General features: G+C 36.7%; 1 protein-coding gene across 1 annotated transcript in view; it reads right to left on the bottom strand.

Annotated features, from left to right (window-relative positions):
- The window catches only part of LOC105569326, a 281,091-nt gene extending 271,848 nt beyond the window's left edge, over positions 1 to 9,243 (bottom strand). Inside the window, exon 1 of the mRNA XM_012025691.1 lies at positions 6,069 to 9,243. Coding sequence (XP_011881081.1) covers positions 6,069 to 9,182 — 3,114 coding nt within the window. The 5' untranslated portion in view covers positions 9,183 to 9,243. The remainder of the gene's footprint in view (positions 1 to 6,068) is intronic.
- Between the last annotated feature and the right edge of the window lie 7,791 nt (positions 9,244 to 17,034).

Consider the following 17,034-nt stretch of genomic DNA (forward strand, 5'->3'; position numbering starts at 1 on the left):
TTCCTCCGTTCTTACGCTGTTCTTACATGTTATTATGTACAATGGAGTAGAAATCCCGTGATATTTTGTGACAATTTATGACACCTCGAAAGTCTTCTATATTGTATCTGTTGAGATAGATCACTTTCCAAGTAAAATTATACTTAGTGTTAAAAAACGACATATTTGCACGATATTATAAATTGTTAATTTGTTCTTTTACATATACAGCTTTTTAAATAAATTTGTACAATGATGTTTTTACTCAAATAAATGGTTGACTCAAAGATAAACACTGCCAAGTTCCTTATTGTTAGTAAATTCTTCTTACATATTTTATATTCTAAAATAACAGTTATAAATCCTGCTGACATGTTAGTCTCATGTTTTGTTATGTTTAGTACAATGAGTTCGATAAAACGTAGTCATTATTTTTGCAAATAATAAATCGTGAATCTTGACAAAATTAACATCATATAATCGAACACAAGGTAAATGAGTTTATTCGCATAAAAATATCCATAATAATGACAAAATGGATTAAGAAAATATTACATTGGATATTTTTGTTCATTCATAAATAAAAGCTGTTCAGTATAAACTTATTCACTGATTGAAAACAAGAAGCTACCAGCAACATAACGTACAGATTCGTTTAATCAATTGTAAATGTTTTCAAAATTGTCGAAATATTTTCTTTTTATCCGTATACGTTGCAAGACTAAATCACATATTATTCTCGCTTCTTGTGATAGTAAAGAAGACATACGAGAATCAGAAATTGAGGAAATGTTGAGGATGATCGTTATTGTGCATGAAAGACAATGGACGCACGGTTAATTATCCTCGCGCGAATCGGCTTGGCCCTGGTTTTGATCAAATTTTAATCCTGACTAATCCATTACGTGCTTCGATGCTCGCGATTGCACGTGCCAAGCTGCTGTTTCGGACTGCGGTTCCGCAATTGTAATTAGCGTTTTCGTTATGCCACTCGTTTCTGGCGATATCGTCGATTTCCCATGAGCGTACGCAGAAAACAAAATTGCTGGTGAACGCGAAAGATCGTGACCATTGCTGATTGCAATAATTAATACATGACTGACAAAAAACATGATATTATGTATATTGCCACGTGATGGTTGTAAAACATCCGCGACTCGTTGAATATAATGTGTCAATCTGCATGTATGTTTTCAAATATACGAATAAATTAACTCGCGGTCGCGTATTTTATTTCCTGTTTAGCATAATATCCGGAAACAGTTTGATCGTATCAATAATGATAATTTGTAACAATTATAATAGTAACAGTATTAACAATAATATTACATTCAGCGATTTTCTGACAATACGATTCTGAAATTTGCTACAATTCTCCAGTATTTAAATTTTCAATTTACAGCAAACAAATATATACTATTACTTTAAAACTTTTATGTTATTGCTGTACCTATAACAATTAAATTGCATTTCATCAACTGTGATAATATTCGTATAAGCAAAAATCAACTCATTCGTTTGGCGTATTTGCCTACTGAATTTTCGATTAGTAATGCTATTCAGTTTTCGTTGCACCAGAGTATAGACGTCAGTTGCAGTGAAATACCAATACTTGTCTTATAGTGGGTAAAAGAATCGTTAAAGAAAAATGGCGACAAATTGAACTTTCTAATTCTAAGGAATAAATAAATAGAAATAACCAAGTAAATTTTGTATCTTAGTCTATTACGTACGCTAGTCATTGTGTTAAATAAATTGTTTAGAAAAGAAATTATGCTAAGGAAACGATAAGTAATTTTTTTAGTAAAATATCAGTCCGTTCTTTTCTCGTTTAATTTTGTTTTAGAAAAATTGTCATAAAATTCAGAGATAGAGATACATTTATCCATCTGACAAGAACTTGATAAAGCGGTTTCTTTAGATCCCGACTATACGTTATAATAATATCAAATAATTAACGTAAATCAAATAAAAAGTTCTTAGATATATCATGCAATGTATCATGGTATTATTAATTTCTCTTTTACCACTTCATACAATACGTCAAGTTTTATCCTTGTATACGTCGCATTAAATCTGCTTAACTCTCATCCGTAATACTTTTACTTAACGAACATTTTGTACATATTAACGTAAACTCATGTTTTCTGTTTCGAAAACTGTGTTGAATCAGGACGTTTCCGTGAGACTTGATCCTACTAGAGATTTTGCAGCTTTACAAAGATAGTCTTTCAAAGAGGTCATTGAAATTGCGTTATGAGGAGCAAAGTTTCAGCGTAACGACCACAATATTTTCTCGCGGAATTGCCACCGGTTACAATTTACAATTGCGTGTGCGTGTCCGATCCTAAAACACATTTTTTCAGATAAAATCACCACGATAACGAGAGAGAGAGCTGGTAGTAATCGAGAAATAAAGGCGCGTGTATCGGATTGCTCATCAATTACGATGAGGGCTCAAATTATTTGGTTGGCCACTCGTAAAATTGCGCAGAGAAGAAATCCAAGCTAATCCGTGTACACAAAAACGTTCGATTTTGTAATCTGAGATCGGGATAAAATAAACAGTCAATTAAAACGTTTCGCCACGGATATATGGATTAAAAGTGCTCTTCTCTTTCTGCCCCTCCCCCCTCTCTCTCTCGCTCGCTCGCTCGCTCGCTCGCAAGGATGATCCTTGTAAATACCCAATGGCACCAGGATCGTTTGTCTCAATTTATAAGCACTGTGCTAAGTGGCGATGAAAAGTTACGCTCGGAAATTCGTGAAAACACCGCTAGCAAGTAACTGCGGAATTGTAAAAGCTCGCCGCAACCAATTGGTATAGCGATCGCGAGCCAGTAAAACAAAAGCACAGCGAGACCGGTTCGCGCAAAAGAAAGAAAAATTGGACGGTGCAGTTTTACGGAAAGAAGTTTACGGATATTATACACGCGCTGGCGAAAATGACGAAAACGCGTATCTAGAGTTTGACTCTCGCCGAAATTTCTGTCCGTTTCGAGTGACACGCATCACAAGTCCAGAATGTCAGGAAACTCTATGGCAGCGCATGCTGCAAGGATAAATTCCGGTTATTGAGTGACCGTTAGTCCGAGAGTTTTGTACGAATTTGAGAAATTTCAACAATCCATCGGGCGCGTTGATCTTGTTTGATTCCACGCCGCGTAGTTTTTCGCTTACCGCAACTCTATGCTCTCTGTAAGAGAAACAGCATTTTCAGGACAAAGGTATTTTAGGGTACGGACGCACAGCTGTAATTGTTATACGCGGCTGACATACTTTAAAGTCATGTAATTTAACAATCCGCTGCGCTTGCCCCCAATTTTTTTAATCACGAGCCGAGAAAAACATGTTGGCCAGTTCGTAGGTGCTTATAAAGTCCCGAATAATACCGTCGTAAAGAGAAGTACGTTATAAAGGGAGTATCGAAGCGGTTCGTTTTCAAGTACGGGAAAGTCCAGAGGGTTCATTGTCTGTTTTCGGTTGATTTTTCGCCCTTTTATCTTCTGCGCTTCAAACACTATTTTTTATTCCTGCAACATCGTTTCATCAATGTGTACACGACACATGAGATTACTGTTTATACTTCATTCATGATGAACCGTTCATAACACTTCTCCGCTTAATTTTGAGCTTTAATTTAAAAAGTACAGGTTTAGGGCGTGGCAAGACAATTTCATTCGTTTTAATTTTGGGTCGGTTAGAGTCCCTTAAATCATCACGTTCCTGACGCAAAGTATTTTTTTGTCACCGAAAATCTTCTCTTTATTTTCTCTTTCACTCTCGCATGCAAAATAATTTATGTACACGTAAATTTCGTCGAATTTTATCTTTAAAAAGTAAAAACTATTCTTTAAACATTAAAAATTGCATTAGTTTATATGATTTCAATGCGTAAAGATAAACAAGTGTGAAGAACTTTGTTGACTACTTTTATAATAAATTTTTTAGCATTGAATGTTTTAGTACAATTTTATGCGATTTTGTAAAAATACATTTCGTAAAAATACAAGCATATAGCTGCTATTCGACGAATGATAAAACCAGATTTATACGTCAACGAATGAAACGAGTCTGTGTAAATAAATTCCTGGAAGAAACGATTTTTGAAAAGCCCACCCCTCGATAACGATGCTTTCATAGAATCGAGCTTGGTCGAGAGATGAATGTATCAAACCGTATAGAATTTCCATTCGTTGGTCGAAAGCAGGGAGCACTGACATCCTACACGTAGAAGGAGAGTACGGTGAAGCGGAATGTTAGACAGAAAGGTATGGTAAGGTTACGATAGAAAGAGAACACCTCGATACACACATATCTCCTCGATATTACCTGAGAAAAATACGTATCCACTTGCGGACAGTTAGAATTTCAGATATTCATAAAACTTGTTTGCATTATAAATAAGCAATTAAATGACGGAAATTAACGAAACATTGTTATTGCGTATTAAAATATAAATTGTAATTTCTTGCAATTATTTAAATTTATTTGATAAAGCCACGAAGAAAAGATAGTGATATTTCATTTAGTGTTTATGAATTTGTAATATGCTAACATCGTTAACAGCAGTCGAATATATACATTCTTTTTAATTTCTCATTGTCTGACTTGCAATTTGAAGTAAAAGATACATTTTGAAGACCAGGCAAATATCGAAATTTTCATATAAATTCAATTCGCCATCGTAATCCAATTTTATTAATAATTAGATATTAGTACACGCAACATTTAACTGTAGTGGCATATTTATTTAATTTTCTATACAAATAGAAAATTATTTTGATAAAATAAAAACTGCTATATTTATTTAAAAAAGATTCTGATTTTACTTAAAATAACGTAATTCCAGAAATTAAATTGTCCTCGGTGCTCTATATGTATATCATTTCTGTGCGGCTTCTGCAAATAATTATCACTCAGCAAAGAAGAACAAATAAAAGAGACAATTAAATCACATCCTGAACCGAGAACGCACTTATGGATGTATTATAACGTCTATTGTCATTATACGTGTGTCATTATTCAAATATTATAATATAATGCAGCTAGTAATATAATATAATACAAACAAATAAATAATTTATATAACTAATTATTCTAATTAATTTTACTGCCATTTATTTATTATATTTGGATTTATAAGATAAAAATAATTTGTTCTCTAAATATACAATTTCTTTCTAATTGATTGTCTAGAAAAAATACTATTCTACGGCAACGAAATAAATAAAATCAATCGAAGCCTCCTTCGTAATTAAATATTTAATAGCGAGTAATATCTTCACACAAGTATCATGTATCGAGAACAGATGTATCGCACTATTAATAATGGCTATTATCAATATACTGCATCGCACGCATCTATTTTGTTTACACTAGAATATTTTTAAACAACTTTCTTTCGTTTTTTGAAAAAGATAATTTTGTCTCTTATACCGACAGACTGTGGCATTAAAAATTTACAAAAATAATTTATACATACGTCCTGTGAATAAAACGTGGAAATCTGACTATCATGATTCGAAACATTTTTGCGATTGACCAAGTTACGTAATATCAGACGATGCCGGTGCGTTGAGACTTATAATTGTGACGGAAACGTCGAGATACAAACCAGATACGGAAAATGGAGCAAAAGGTACACAGGACGCGTAACGAAGTTTTCAAAGACAACATCAGGTCTGATATCTAACAAGTTTATTCTACTCGGCTGCTGCGACAAAAACTGCAAGTGGAGATCTCTATCTTTCACCATTCGTCGCCATCAACCCACTGCAATCTCCTCGGCCATAAGGCATGCTCGTATTCTCCAGCATTCTGGATAAAAGGAGCTTTCGTTGTACAATTCGTCCAAAGACTTTGAGTCTAACAGCGGGACGTTAAAGTGGATCATTATTTACACTTTAATTAGAATTTCCGATTTCAATCAGCAAAGTGTTAATGTAAAATAATCAATATATAGGCCTGCAATTATTTTACAATTAAAAATAGAAAATGGTATTTCTATATAACATTAAAAGAATGTTCGGTAACCGAGGAGAACAGTTAACACAAATAGAAAAATTTGTTTCTTTTTCAAATGTTACCTCGGCTTCTGGCGACTGCACTATCAAGGACGTCCGTGGCGGTTTCTCCGGTGGTATTTTCTTCAGTGTACCGGTGAACGAACTGGCAGGTAGACTGGCACTCGTCGCTGAAGCACTCTCGTGACTCTCGATCTGGCACTGAAGTCGGTGAAACTGGGAAAACGAAGTACGCGACACATCGGCACGATCGAATTGCGGAAGGCATGGTAACGGCATTTGCGACATGTTCGGTATCTGAATGGAATTCGGATCGGAAATGTCGTGTTGCACGCGAGACGTCAGTTTCTCACACACGGACGATTGGCAAGTTTGAAGGGCGGTGTTCTGCGGATACGTAGTTAGCAGCGTCTGATGAAGGCCGTGTACTGGTTGATGAGCCGAGCAGGATTTATCTGACGACTGTTCCTGATGATTCGAAAGAGGGCTCGCTTGAACCTGATGAGTGTCGCTCGTCAACGGAAGTTGCGTGAAATCGCCGGCTATCTTATGAGTTTTGTCATTTATTTGACTTTGATTTTGCAAATTTTGTAATCGAGCTTGGAAATCGCTCTGCTGGTGCTGAAATTGCGCCACTTTGTCCAGAATCTGATTCTGATTTTGAAGACATTGTAGCTTGGCTTGGAGATCGCTCTGCTGGCGCTCGAACTGGCTCAGCTTTTCAGAGATTAAATCGAGACTCTGTTGATTCTGCAACTGCTGTTGTTGAGCGTGAAGACAGTCTGTTTTCTCGCCCTGATTTTCCAACGTATTCTGCAGGTTCTCCGTTTGACTCTTACTGTGAGTGAGCAAATTAGACGAAGAATTGTGACTTTTACGATGACTATGGATTATATGGTCGATTTGGTCGACTTGTTTGCTAGCGGTCGTTTCCCCAAAATCAGTAACCACAGTCAACACGGCCTTTGCGTCCAGTTTTGCCTCGCTGAGAGCTGGATACTGATGACAAAGATTTGGACTGGCTCTCTGCGACGAAGCGGTACTGACTACCGAGCCAAGATTCACTACGGAACCTGTGATGGGTTGCTCGTCGAAATCCTTCCTCGAAAGTTCCATGTGTTTCGTCAGATCGGCGCTAACGTGTCTCAGGTGTCGGCGTTGCTCCATTATAGTGCTCTGACTAATATTCGGAAGCGGTTGAAAGGCCGATTGAGACATTCTGGACTCCTTACGGTCATCCGGCGGATGAATCGATCTGATGTCTCTCCTTTCCTCCGACGGGTTACGTGAACGAGGACTTGTCGTGAATATCGGACCTTGTATCATGTTTCTTTCGTGTTCTTGCCGTTGACGTTGCTCCGCCCAGATTGCTAGCTCCTGTCTAGTCTTCTCGAAGTTTTGACTAACGAAAGACGGACTTTTCTGTCCGGCGCGATCAACAGACGTTTCGCGAATCGGCACAAACGGCATAGGCGATCTCCTTACATCCTCCATTCTCTTGCCTTCCAAATTCATGGGTGATCTTCGATGCTCCTCGAAATAATCCGAGCGTCTATTCTCGGGAGGGATGACGTTCCTTTGATTCGGACTCACGTTACCCCATTCGGGTTTTCTATCGGTCGCAATGCTCTTCCTATTTTCTTGTCTCGTATCAAACGCCATGGGCGATACACGCAGACTCGCGTCAAGTCTTCGTTGCTCGGCAGGGAACATTTGATTAGTCTCCACTCTCTTCGTGTCTACCACAGTCGTAGTTTTCCGTCCCGACATAATCTCTTGATTTCCATCGCCAGGAAATGTAAACGTTATCGTATCGTTACGTCTTTGGAAGCTGGTAGTCACATCGACGGATACGGATTTCCTGTGCTCTGACCTGGACACGTATAAACCACATTCGGTGGCGATTGTGTCGACCATTTTCTCTCTGCCCGACTGATCACCGTTAGCGTCCACGTACAAACCGTCCTGTCTCGTTCTAGGATTTTGATTAATCGTAGTTAAATATCTTCTATCCGAGCCGTCCGGACCGATTGGTGCGCCCGTCATAATAATAGCACCATCGCTGCGATGAATCGAGTCTTGTTGAGCAGCCGGGTTCGACTCATATTTTGCCTTCTGCAACGCTGGCACGTCGACGCTGGCCGATTTTCTGTGTCCGGGATCGTGAGTGGTGATTTTCGAATTGCCACGTGGCGGCACCATCGGCTTCGGTCCTCGGCAAGGCCGCTCCGTTTGAATAGCGATTCCGTGGGTTACATTCTGAGCTATCGGCTGAATGATCGGTTGCGTCTGATACTGACTGATGTCTTGCGAAAATCTCTGCGGATTCGGCGACTGTTGACCGGGGTATTGCTGAGCTGGGTAGATACCGGCATGCGGATTATAGGGTACGGCGTTCATGACCGTTTGCGGGTATTGGCTGTAAGGATATTGCGGCTGAGTACCGAATTGAGCGTAACCAGCCGATGGCACGACTACACCCGAATAGTAAGGTGGCTGCGGGCTGGCGGATTGCGAAGGTATCTGTGAGCCATGTTGAACCGTTACGTATTGACCCTGTCCTGTGAACATCGGATTAGTCGTACCGCTCTGACCATAGAGATTCGGGTCGCGATAAGTAACGTCTCTCGTCACATAGCCAGCTCTATCGGAATATTGCGTTTGTGGGTAGATCTGTGACCTGACCTCAAACTGTCCTCGTATCTGCGGATACTGATTCTGATCGTAATCGGGCGCGAATTGTGGCTGCACTTGTACCGGTACCGTCTGAGTGCTGGTCTGAGACACGTGCTGAGCTCTATCCGCGTTGCTTTTGTCTTGACCGTATTGCGGGGGTGGTAGTTGTCCCGTTGAAGGGTGTTTATCTTCCGGTAATCCTACGGATTGCCTTCTTCCCGACGGATACTGCGCTATCGGATGAGCAAGTTGTTGTTGCTGCGAAACCGACTGCGGCTGCTGATCCTGAACTTGCCCCGAGGTATGTTGTGTCCTTTCTTGGGTAAATCTTTCGTAATCCATCGTTCGATTCTCAAATCCGTTGGATAGATCCTGCTTCGTCGTGTCAGCGAGTGGCTCGGCACGACCGTTCTGGCAAGTTGTCTGTTGATTATCCGTTGTTTGTCCAGCTTGGCTCTGTCCTTGAGCATCGCTCAGTCCACCTGACCCGGACTGCGACATGTTGGTGGCCCCCACCGACGGTCGTCCGCCGATGTAGCCGAGGATTCGCCCTAATCCGCACACTGTGACGACTTAGTGAGCGACGTTGTCGAAAAGATTTAACCGCTAGCTCGAACGCTGCCACTGCAGTCTTTATGCTTTTTTATTTGTGTCAATTCACCTCGAGACATATGAACATTCACTTTGCTTAATCTTGCTACCGGTGTGTCCAGTTTTCTGGGAATTTTTTTCTTTCGACAAATTTGGGACTTTTTAAAATTTGTTTTAGATATTTGTCTATCGCTTAATATAGGAGGGAGGTAGTTATCAATTCTTTAAGAATTATATATTCTAGTTTATTGTGCCTCATAGAATAATGATTATGAGGTAATTGATGGTATTCCTTCACATACGATGTTATTTAATAAGAAATGAGAAAGAGTCGTCAAATCTACCAATATTTCTTGCTGCTATTCTATTAGTTGTTGAGTCGCTCGCTTTGCCTTTCTACGACAAAACGAAATTGCAGTGGTGAAGCGTTTCTCCTTCCTGTTTTTCTACGCAACTCTTCCGTAAACACTTTGGTGTTTCGAACAATGTCGTTACACACGGAAGGGGGGAGCTATCCTCTTTTCTTCAATCTCACTTTGTCTGTTATAAGAGTACTTTTTAGGATGGCGGTCTAAAACAGTTTGTTCTTCCTACAGTTCTCATCCCTTCTCGGCTTAAGACATCGTGTATATACGCTTCTGTCTATATCTGTGCGATATATTTCTAATATGTTTATAAATGTCGACTTTTGATTATCTCGATATTGATTGAAAACACCGTGGCTATATGTAAATTCTTCCAAACGTTATATATGGCGATAATCTGACTTTGATCCTTCACTCCTCTAAACATCTTTTGATTGAGCTGTCTTGATTCTCTTTCAGACTTTGGAGAAGCAAACTTTTAGTTTTCGCTTCTTGACGGTCTCGATCACAAATAGCCGTTAACTTTCCGAGGAAAAGGAAAATATTCCGATCCTATCAACTTCACATCGCTTCGTTAATGTGCCCGTTGTTACTAATAATAAAGTTTGCATGTCTATCCAGTTTCCGCATATTTTTGCACGAACTTTGCATCCGATCCAACTTATCTGAAAATACACAATTTCAAGATGCACCGGAGGTCTCTCGATGCACCCACGTCGTGGATTTTCGCCCTTAATAATCAATATATTATAAACATTCATTTAATTTAGAAAGTATTATGTTATTGTCAATTTTCTTCGCGTAAAAAGGAGAGTAATTTTTCTTTAGCCCATAGGCAAACATTAAAAACCTGTTAATTGAATATTTTTCAAGTCACATGATTCAGATGTTTAGTAAAAATATATCATTGCTTAATTATTAACCAGACTTATAATTTCATTTGGGTTCTATTTCATTTATATTTTATTTAATAAGAGCTATTAAACTACTAATCAAGATTTTTAACTCCAGCCCGTAACCCAAACTTAAAAAATACTTTAATGACACGCGGAAAATTTAATTGCGCCGATTATTCTATTCTATGGTTTATTTTACACCAAAAAAGCAGAAAATTGTTTCCTCGATTTCCCAAGCGTCTCGTGATCATCGTATTTTCTACGAACAGAACCATCTTTCACTGCCAGAAAGTTAGTTCTCAGGAAATGGCGGCGATGAAAAGTTCTCATCGGCTTGCAGCTAACCGATAAAATATTAGCAACAGTAAAGTGCTGAAAATTCCTTTACTTTCCTCAGCTTATAGTGAATAATCAACAATGTTGTACATTCGTGCTTTATATTTAATAATAAGATTACTTTTGTAAGTGAAGTAATGACGGGATAACACTTTTGCTTATAAGTCGTTTTAACATTTCTGTACCGACTTTTAATTCGAGTATTAAAACAATTTTTAGCAGGTTTACTGCCTTTATCCTCTTTGAAAAATGATATCGAAAGCTATAGTACAAAATATAAAAGGTATTAGCGTATAAAATACAAAATTTACATGTAATCAATTAAATATTTTCAAACTTTTTGATCTTTTAATTAAATCTTTTAACGATTAAAATATATTTTTTTTATATAATCTTTTAATTGTGTAATCGCGCAATATCTAAATATTTAATCTTTAAAAGAAATAAATCATAACAAGTATAATAAAGATTATACGATACATAAAAATATAAATTGATATATATATACATAAATTCTTTTATGTAAATAGTATACATAAATTCTAATATAAAAGTAAGATAAAAGTAATATTTTAATCCAAGACAAAAGCTGTTAGCGTACGCTGGCTTGTTTGGGTATGCGTAATTGCCGAGTCAGCGGTCTCCGTTATTTTCGCACTTCTCTGTGTCCTCTAGTGTTTTGAGATATTGAAATGTAACGATCGCCGACGGACAGTAGTTCTCGAACGGTACAGTGAAAAAAAAGCGCCGAAATCGTTATTGCGCGAACTCCGTTTCGAATCCGAAACCGTGTATATAGTTTAACAGCAATAAATATAATTACATAAACGTAAAGTTCTCTATTATGACAGCTAAATCATCATTTACTTACGATGATTAAATAATAAAAGTTTTTCTCGCTTTGCCCTACCCTGACTAACTACATTTTCCTCTCTCCTTCCCTCGCCCCCTTATTTCCCTCTCAATCGGACAATATTTTAAATGTAATTATATATTTGCTATTTCTTTCGTACTAGAACTTTTTACTATTGTATTTCTTTGTATGTACACGTATATCAAAAAGAATAAATACAATTACCTTAGGTATGTCTAAGACACATGGCTTATAAAATGAGAAAATATCTAGTATGGAGTGTCGTACTTTACAATTTGTTATATCTAAACGTAAAATTATTGTTTTTATATCGTGGTCTCTTTTCCACATATTCTATGTTCTACTTTTTGTTCAAATGTATAAAGCACATAGTACGTGCACATACGTACATCAGTGCATCTTCATATATTTGCCCACATTCATCATACCACTAGTACATCGAAAACCTAAGTTTGTGAAGTAAAATCGCTGCAGATCCATGTCTATGTTCCATAATATGTTCATGCTGTTTCGAAATGCACCCGTATATCCTCATAGACTTTAAATATTCCTACTATTCTGTATATAGAAACATGCGCGACTGCTTACGTGAAAAATCAAGCGTACGTGAATTGATTTACCTATATTGGCGTCCATATCAAACTTCAAAAGTTATCGTCTATCTTTTGCAACTTTAGTATACGTATATAAGTAAACGATACTTTGGCAATGTTCTACTTTTGTACAAAAAGAATTGCAATTAATTATGCTTTATATCAACGTTTTACATACGTACACAAACATATGTGTATCGTATAATTTCTACATACATATATACATACATAATTTTTTAACTGTGGAATTTGAAAAATTAAATAACAGATTGATATAATAATGAATTTAAATGAACCAGGTGCGTAGGTGCAACTGATTTACGCGAGAATAATGCTCATCTAGTGTCAAGAACACTTGCCATGCGATGTCGAGCTGCCATGAGAATTCCGGTTTTGTCAGTTATTTGACAGCAATAGCGTGATCGTAGATCTTTGACTACACTTTGACTCAAGTTACAACATTAAATATGCACTGTCAGCAAATGTGATTTACTCAAATCATTTCGCACTGTGCATAAAATGTATACATAAAATCGTATAGTTCACGTCGACAATGATTTATTGCTTCACGATAATTTATTACTTCAAGAACTTAAACAAGCGTACCTTCTGCTGTAATTAATACAAATCACTTACACTTCAGTTATTACACTCAATTAATTTTTAATTATATAAAATTAAAATTAAATTAAATTAAAATTATGCAGAAAGTTATTTTATGAGTTTATTTAATAAATTGTTAATTATATTTTGCATATCAATTATGGCTGTTAAAATATTATAAGATTATATAAAATATAATTATATAATTTTAATTACTGCTTTTTGACGCTGTTTCTACATTGTCAATTCGATAATATTCATTTCCTGCGTAATAAAATATACACTTAATTTACAGCTAACTCGGAATTAAATACTGAACAAAGACAATTAATTTCATTCTCGGAATGCCATAAATAGAGGCTGGTTTTAACTTTATATGCGCAAAAATGTATGAGTTGAAAACTTTTCACTTGTTTGTTACGTATCGCTATCTAGTACTTCATGTATTTTTCGTTTTGATATTTGTAAATAATTCAAATTATGCGTTGCTCCCTATGTATCAAAAAAAGTTTTCGTAACTTCGTGCACAAATAAAAGTTCGAAAATATACACGCGCGAAAGCTGCAATAGGGATCCTTCATCCCGGAGGAATGGTTGACGTTGCATAGATCACATTCACCGACTTCAAATCAACAGCTAAGATTAATGGACAGATTGTAAAGTTAACTTTATGTCCAAATCGAATTGCAGTTCGACAATAGGATATTTGGAACGTAAATAATCCATCGGCTCGCAACTAGCTGCTTCGAACTAATAGAATTAAAAGCACAAAGATATGCTGAATTTAAATAATTTAAGTATTTAAACACTGTGTGTGTATTGTGTTTACATTAAGACAATTAAAACTTAATCTCTATCAGTAAATATTAAATATATTGCAAAGTAAGTTTTTTATATTACCTATATTCAATAATATAAAAGGAAAAATACTCTTATGTGCGTACGTGTTGATTAAATCGTGTTTTAGTCCATTTCTAATTCGTTCTCCTCTTATGTTTACATAAGTTTTGTAATGTCGTTAATAAAAGCAATAATCCGTTAGAAAATTGTTTTATGCAACTTAGAAATAAGTTAAAAATTCTAAAAAGGAATAGAAACAAAATGCGGAGGAGCGTCAATAATTAAGAAACTTTGCCGCTTGTTCTTCTCCGCCGCTGGCATTTTCCCTCGCACATCGCGATTTTCCCGTCTGCTTGCATCAATTAATTTCAAGTTTTCGTCAGTCTAGGTCTCTGACCTAAATACGAAAGTTCGTATCCCAGTATAAAGCCGACCGCGATCCCGGACTTTTCCAGCAGGCTTCATTTCGCCCAGGTTAATTGAATCCTCGAAGCGATACGATTGGCGGGCGACCAAATTTCGCCAATTATCGTATCCAGCGGCGGAGAGCCGATTTGGTTCGAACTGAAAATCGCTTATGCAGATGTGCTCGAATTACGGCAATGTTAATTTCCGTACAAAGTGTGAAAAAAAATATATCGAAAATAGCACGATCGGTCGAGGTGGATCATTGGGCGTCTATTTGACGACATTCACGAGCGAGCCAAAACCGGGTCTTTTTGCCTGTCGACTTCTGAATACATCCTCGACCTAGTCGCGAAAAGACATATTGAGAGAGTAGGCGAATAGAGATAATATCCGTGCATCATCCCGCGTGCAAGACACGCTTCACTCTTGAGACGAAATGACGGAGACGACGAATCATCGCATAACCTAGTGGAATAAAAATTTTTCCGAACAGTCTCGCGCAAGTTTTAACGCGATTAAAACTGGTAATAACGATTCCGTTTCTAGACTTGTGCGAAAATTAATACTTTATAGTAAACTTACGTTCCTACGCAACATACATACAACTTTTTCCCCACGATCGTCGGTTTCTCGTCTGTACACACATTTTGTCGTGTTTTATATTTTTTTATCTGTGTCATTACGTCTGAATTAACAAATTTTAGTAAATATTAAATATTGAATGTGCGTGTGGACAAGCATGTACGTGGTAATGTACGTGTGTGTAAATGTAAATTATAGGAGGACAATTTATGTGAAACAAGAAGCGCTACTTAAAATTTCGCGACGGTAGAAATCGCAGGCCATGATCCCCATCGCCCTTGGTATGTATTTTTCTTTTCTTTCAGGTAACCCTAGTTAACCCAAGGTTTTCTAATTTCCATATTTATCAAAGGCGTCGAAAGTTTTCTGTACTAACTTGGTTCCAAACTCGGAAACTCGCTCCCTCTGGGCGAACGGAAGCTCCGCCGCTGGAACTGTCTTGCTCCGCTGTCACTACGTGAAAATTAAGGAGGATGGATGGCAGCATTATTTCTCCAACCTGCTGTCACCGTTTAATAATAGTCTGGCAATAGATTATATGCGATCCTATATGTGTTAAATCTAGATATCATTTTGTGTGTTATTAAATGTCTGAACAGTAACGATCATATTATAGCAAACCTTGACAAATTTATCAAAATACAATAATAATTGATTTCGCTTGAGAAGGACCTAAACCCTGAGGTCGAAACGTCGCATTATATTTTTATTTTACTAAATTTAAAACTGGCCAGTTTTTTTAATCGACTAAATCTGCTTTCTGTTATTTATTACTGGCACCTAAAGAATTTTTCAATTTTTCAAAATAATAAGTTATTACTGTTCCACTTTATTTGTAGGAACACTATGTATTTACATATAGCGTCATCTGTTTTTTTTTTAAGTAAAATAATAATAAAGTTATTTTGCGAGCAAAACAAATTTTTTGTTAAATATAAATGTAGAGGAAACAAAAATTTTATTTAAAATTTTCAAATTGTTAAAAACCACTTTCGGATATACATCAATAGAACAACAGGCCGTTCAAATGAAATGTAATATCGTGTATTTTTAATTCTTTACCAACAATCGTCCATACCATTGTACGGACTGGTGTGAAAATTTCACAAAATGCACTACTGAGAGGAGTCTAAGACTTGGAAAAATTACTGTTCCGATGCTAAGCACTCCCAGAGGTCCGTAATATATGAAGTGCGCTTGCGTGAAGGCTGTAAAATCCTTCGTTGAGCAAAGGATGCTCTTCTACTGGTGAGCGTGTAAAGAAGAAAAATAATAAGGTGGCAAAAACGGAGTTAATATTTTATTCAAAATACAACTTTATCCTTATGTTAGGATAAAGTTATGATGGATTAATAATATTCCAAGAAACGCCTGCAAGATTTATACAAATAAAGAAAAAAAAAGATAAGAGCTATGAGTCCGATGCGTGTGTAAAAATAGAATAATTAGAGCTAATTAGATCTTCAAGCGTAAGTTACGCGACGTAAAACACGGCACAACACAGAAAGGATGAAAAACGTACTTAAGATGTGCGAATATTTGCTCAAGCTGATTTCGTACGTTCATTAAATAAGTGTATAAATAAATAACAAGTTCTTCTTTTCCTTAGTTACTTCTTTAACGGTCTCTTTCTTGTTCTCACCCCGCCCTCTCTTTTTCTCTTTCTCTGTCCTTTTCATCAGCAAGCGAAATAACAGGAATATTAATAATTCGTACATTTTGTTTCGTAACATTTGATGACAAAAATAATGTCTTTATTTCGAGAAAATTATTGACATCTATTAAGGAACAATATCATGGTTTTATTATGGCGGAGAATTATTATCAACGTATCTTGCAATTCAACAATTTTCAGGATTTAATTCACTACATTAACTTATCATTATTGTTAATTTAGTATATATTTAGTTGACCTGTAGTTACTGCAATCTTTTTTGTTCCTGCCGATAGGAAACAAAGTAGCAATGAGAAATACGTGAGAAAGACTTTCAGCACTCCAAAATGTCGCTTCGATTTTGATGATGGACGTGCTGTCGCTTAATGTGGAACGAACGGTAATATTTCATTTCGCGGTGCACGAACAGTCGATATTTGTATTTTCCGCAACTTTTAATTAATGTCAGTCGGCACAGTGGACAAACTGATTCGAGAGTGATGGATCCATTACGGCAACGAATCACAGGATATCTTGCGCACAAGGACCTACTGGCGTGGCATTGTTACTACTGTATGTAATTATTTAGCGATCGTGGGATAATTTGATCG

This window comes from Vollenhovia emeryi, unplaced genomic scaffold (genome assembly GCF_000949405.1).
Source record: "Vollenhovia emeryi isolate VEMERY1.0 unplaced genomic scaffold, V.emery_V1.0 DF939124.1, whole genome shotgun sequence".
Classification (NCBI taxonomy): domain Eukaryota; kingdom Metazoa; phylum Arthropoda; class Insecta; order Hymenoptera; family Formicidae; genus Vollenhovia; species Vollenhovia emeryi.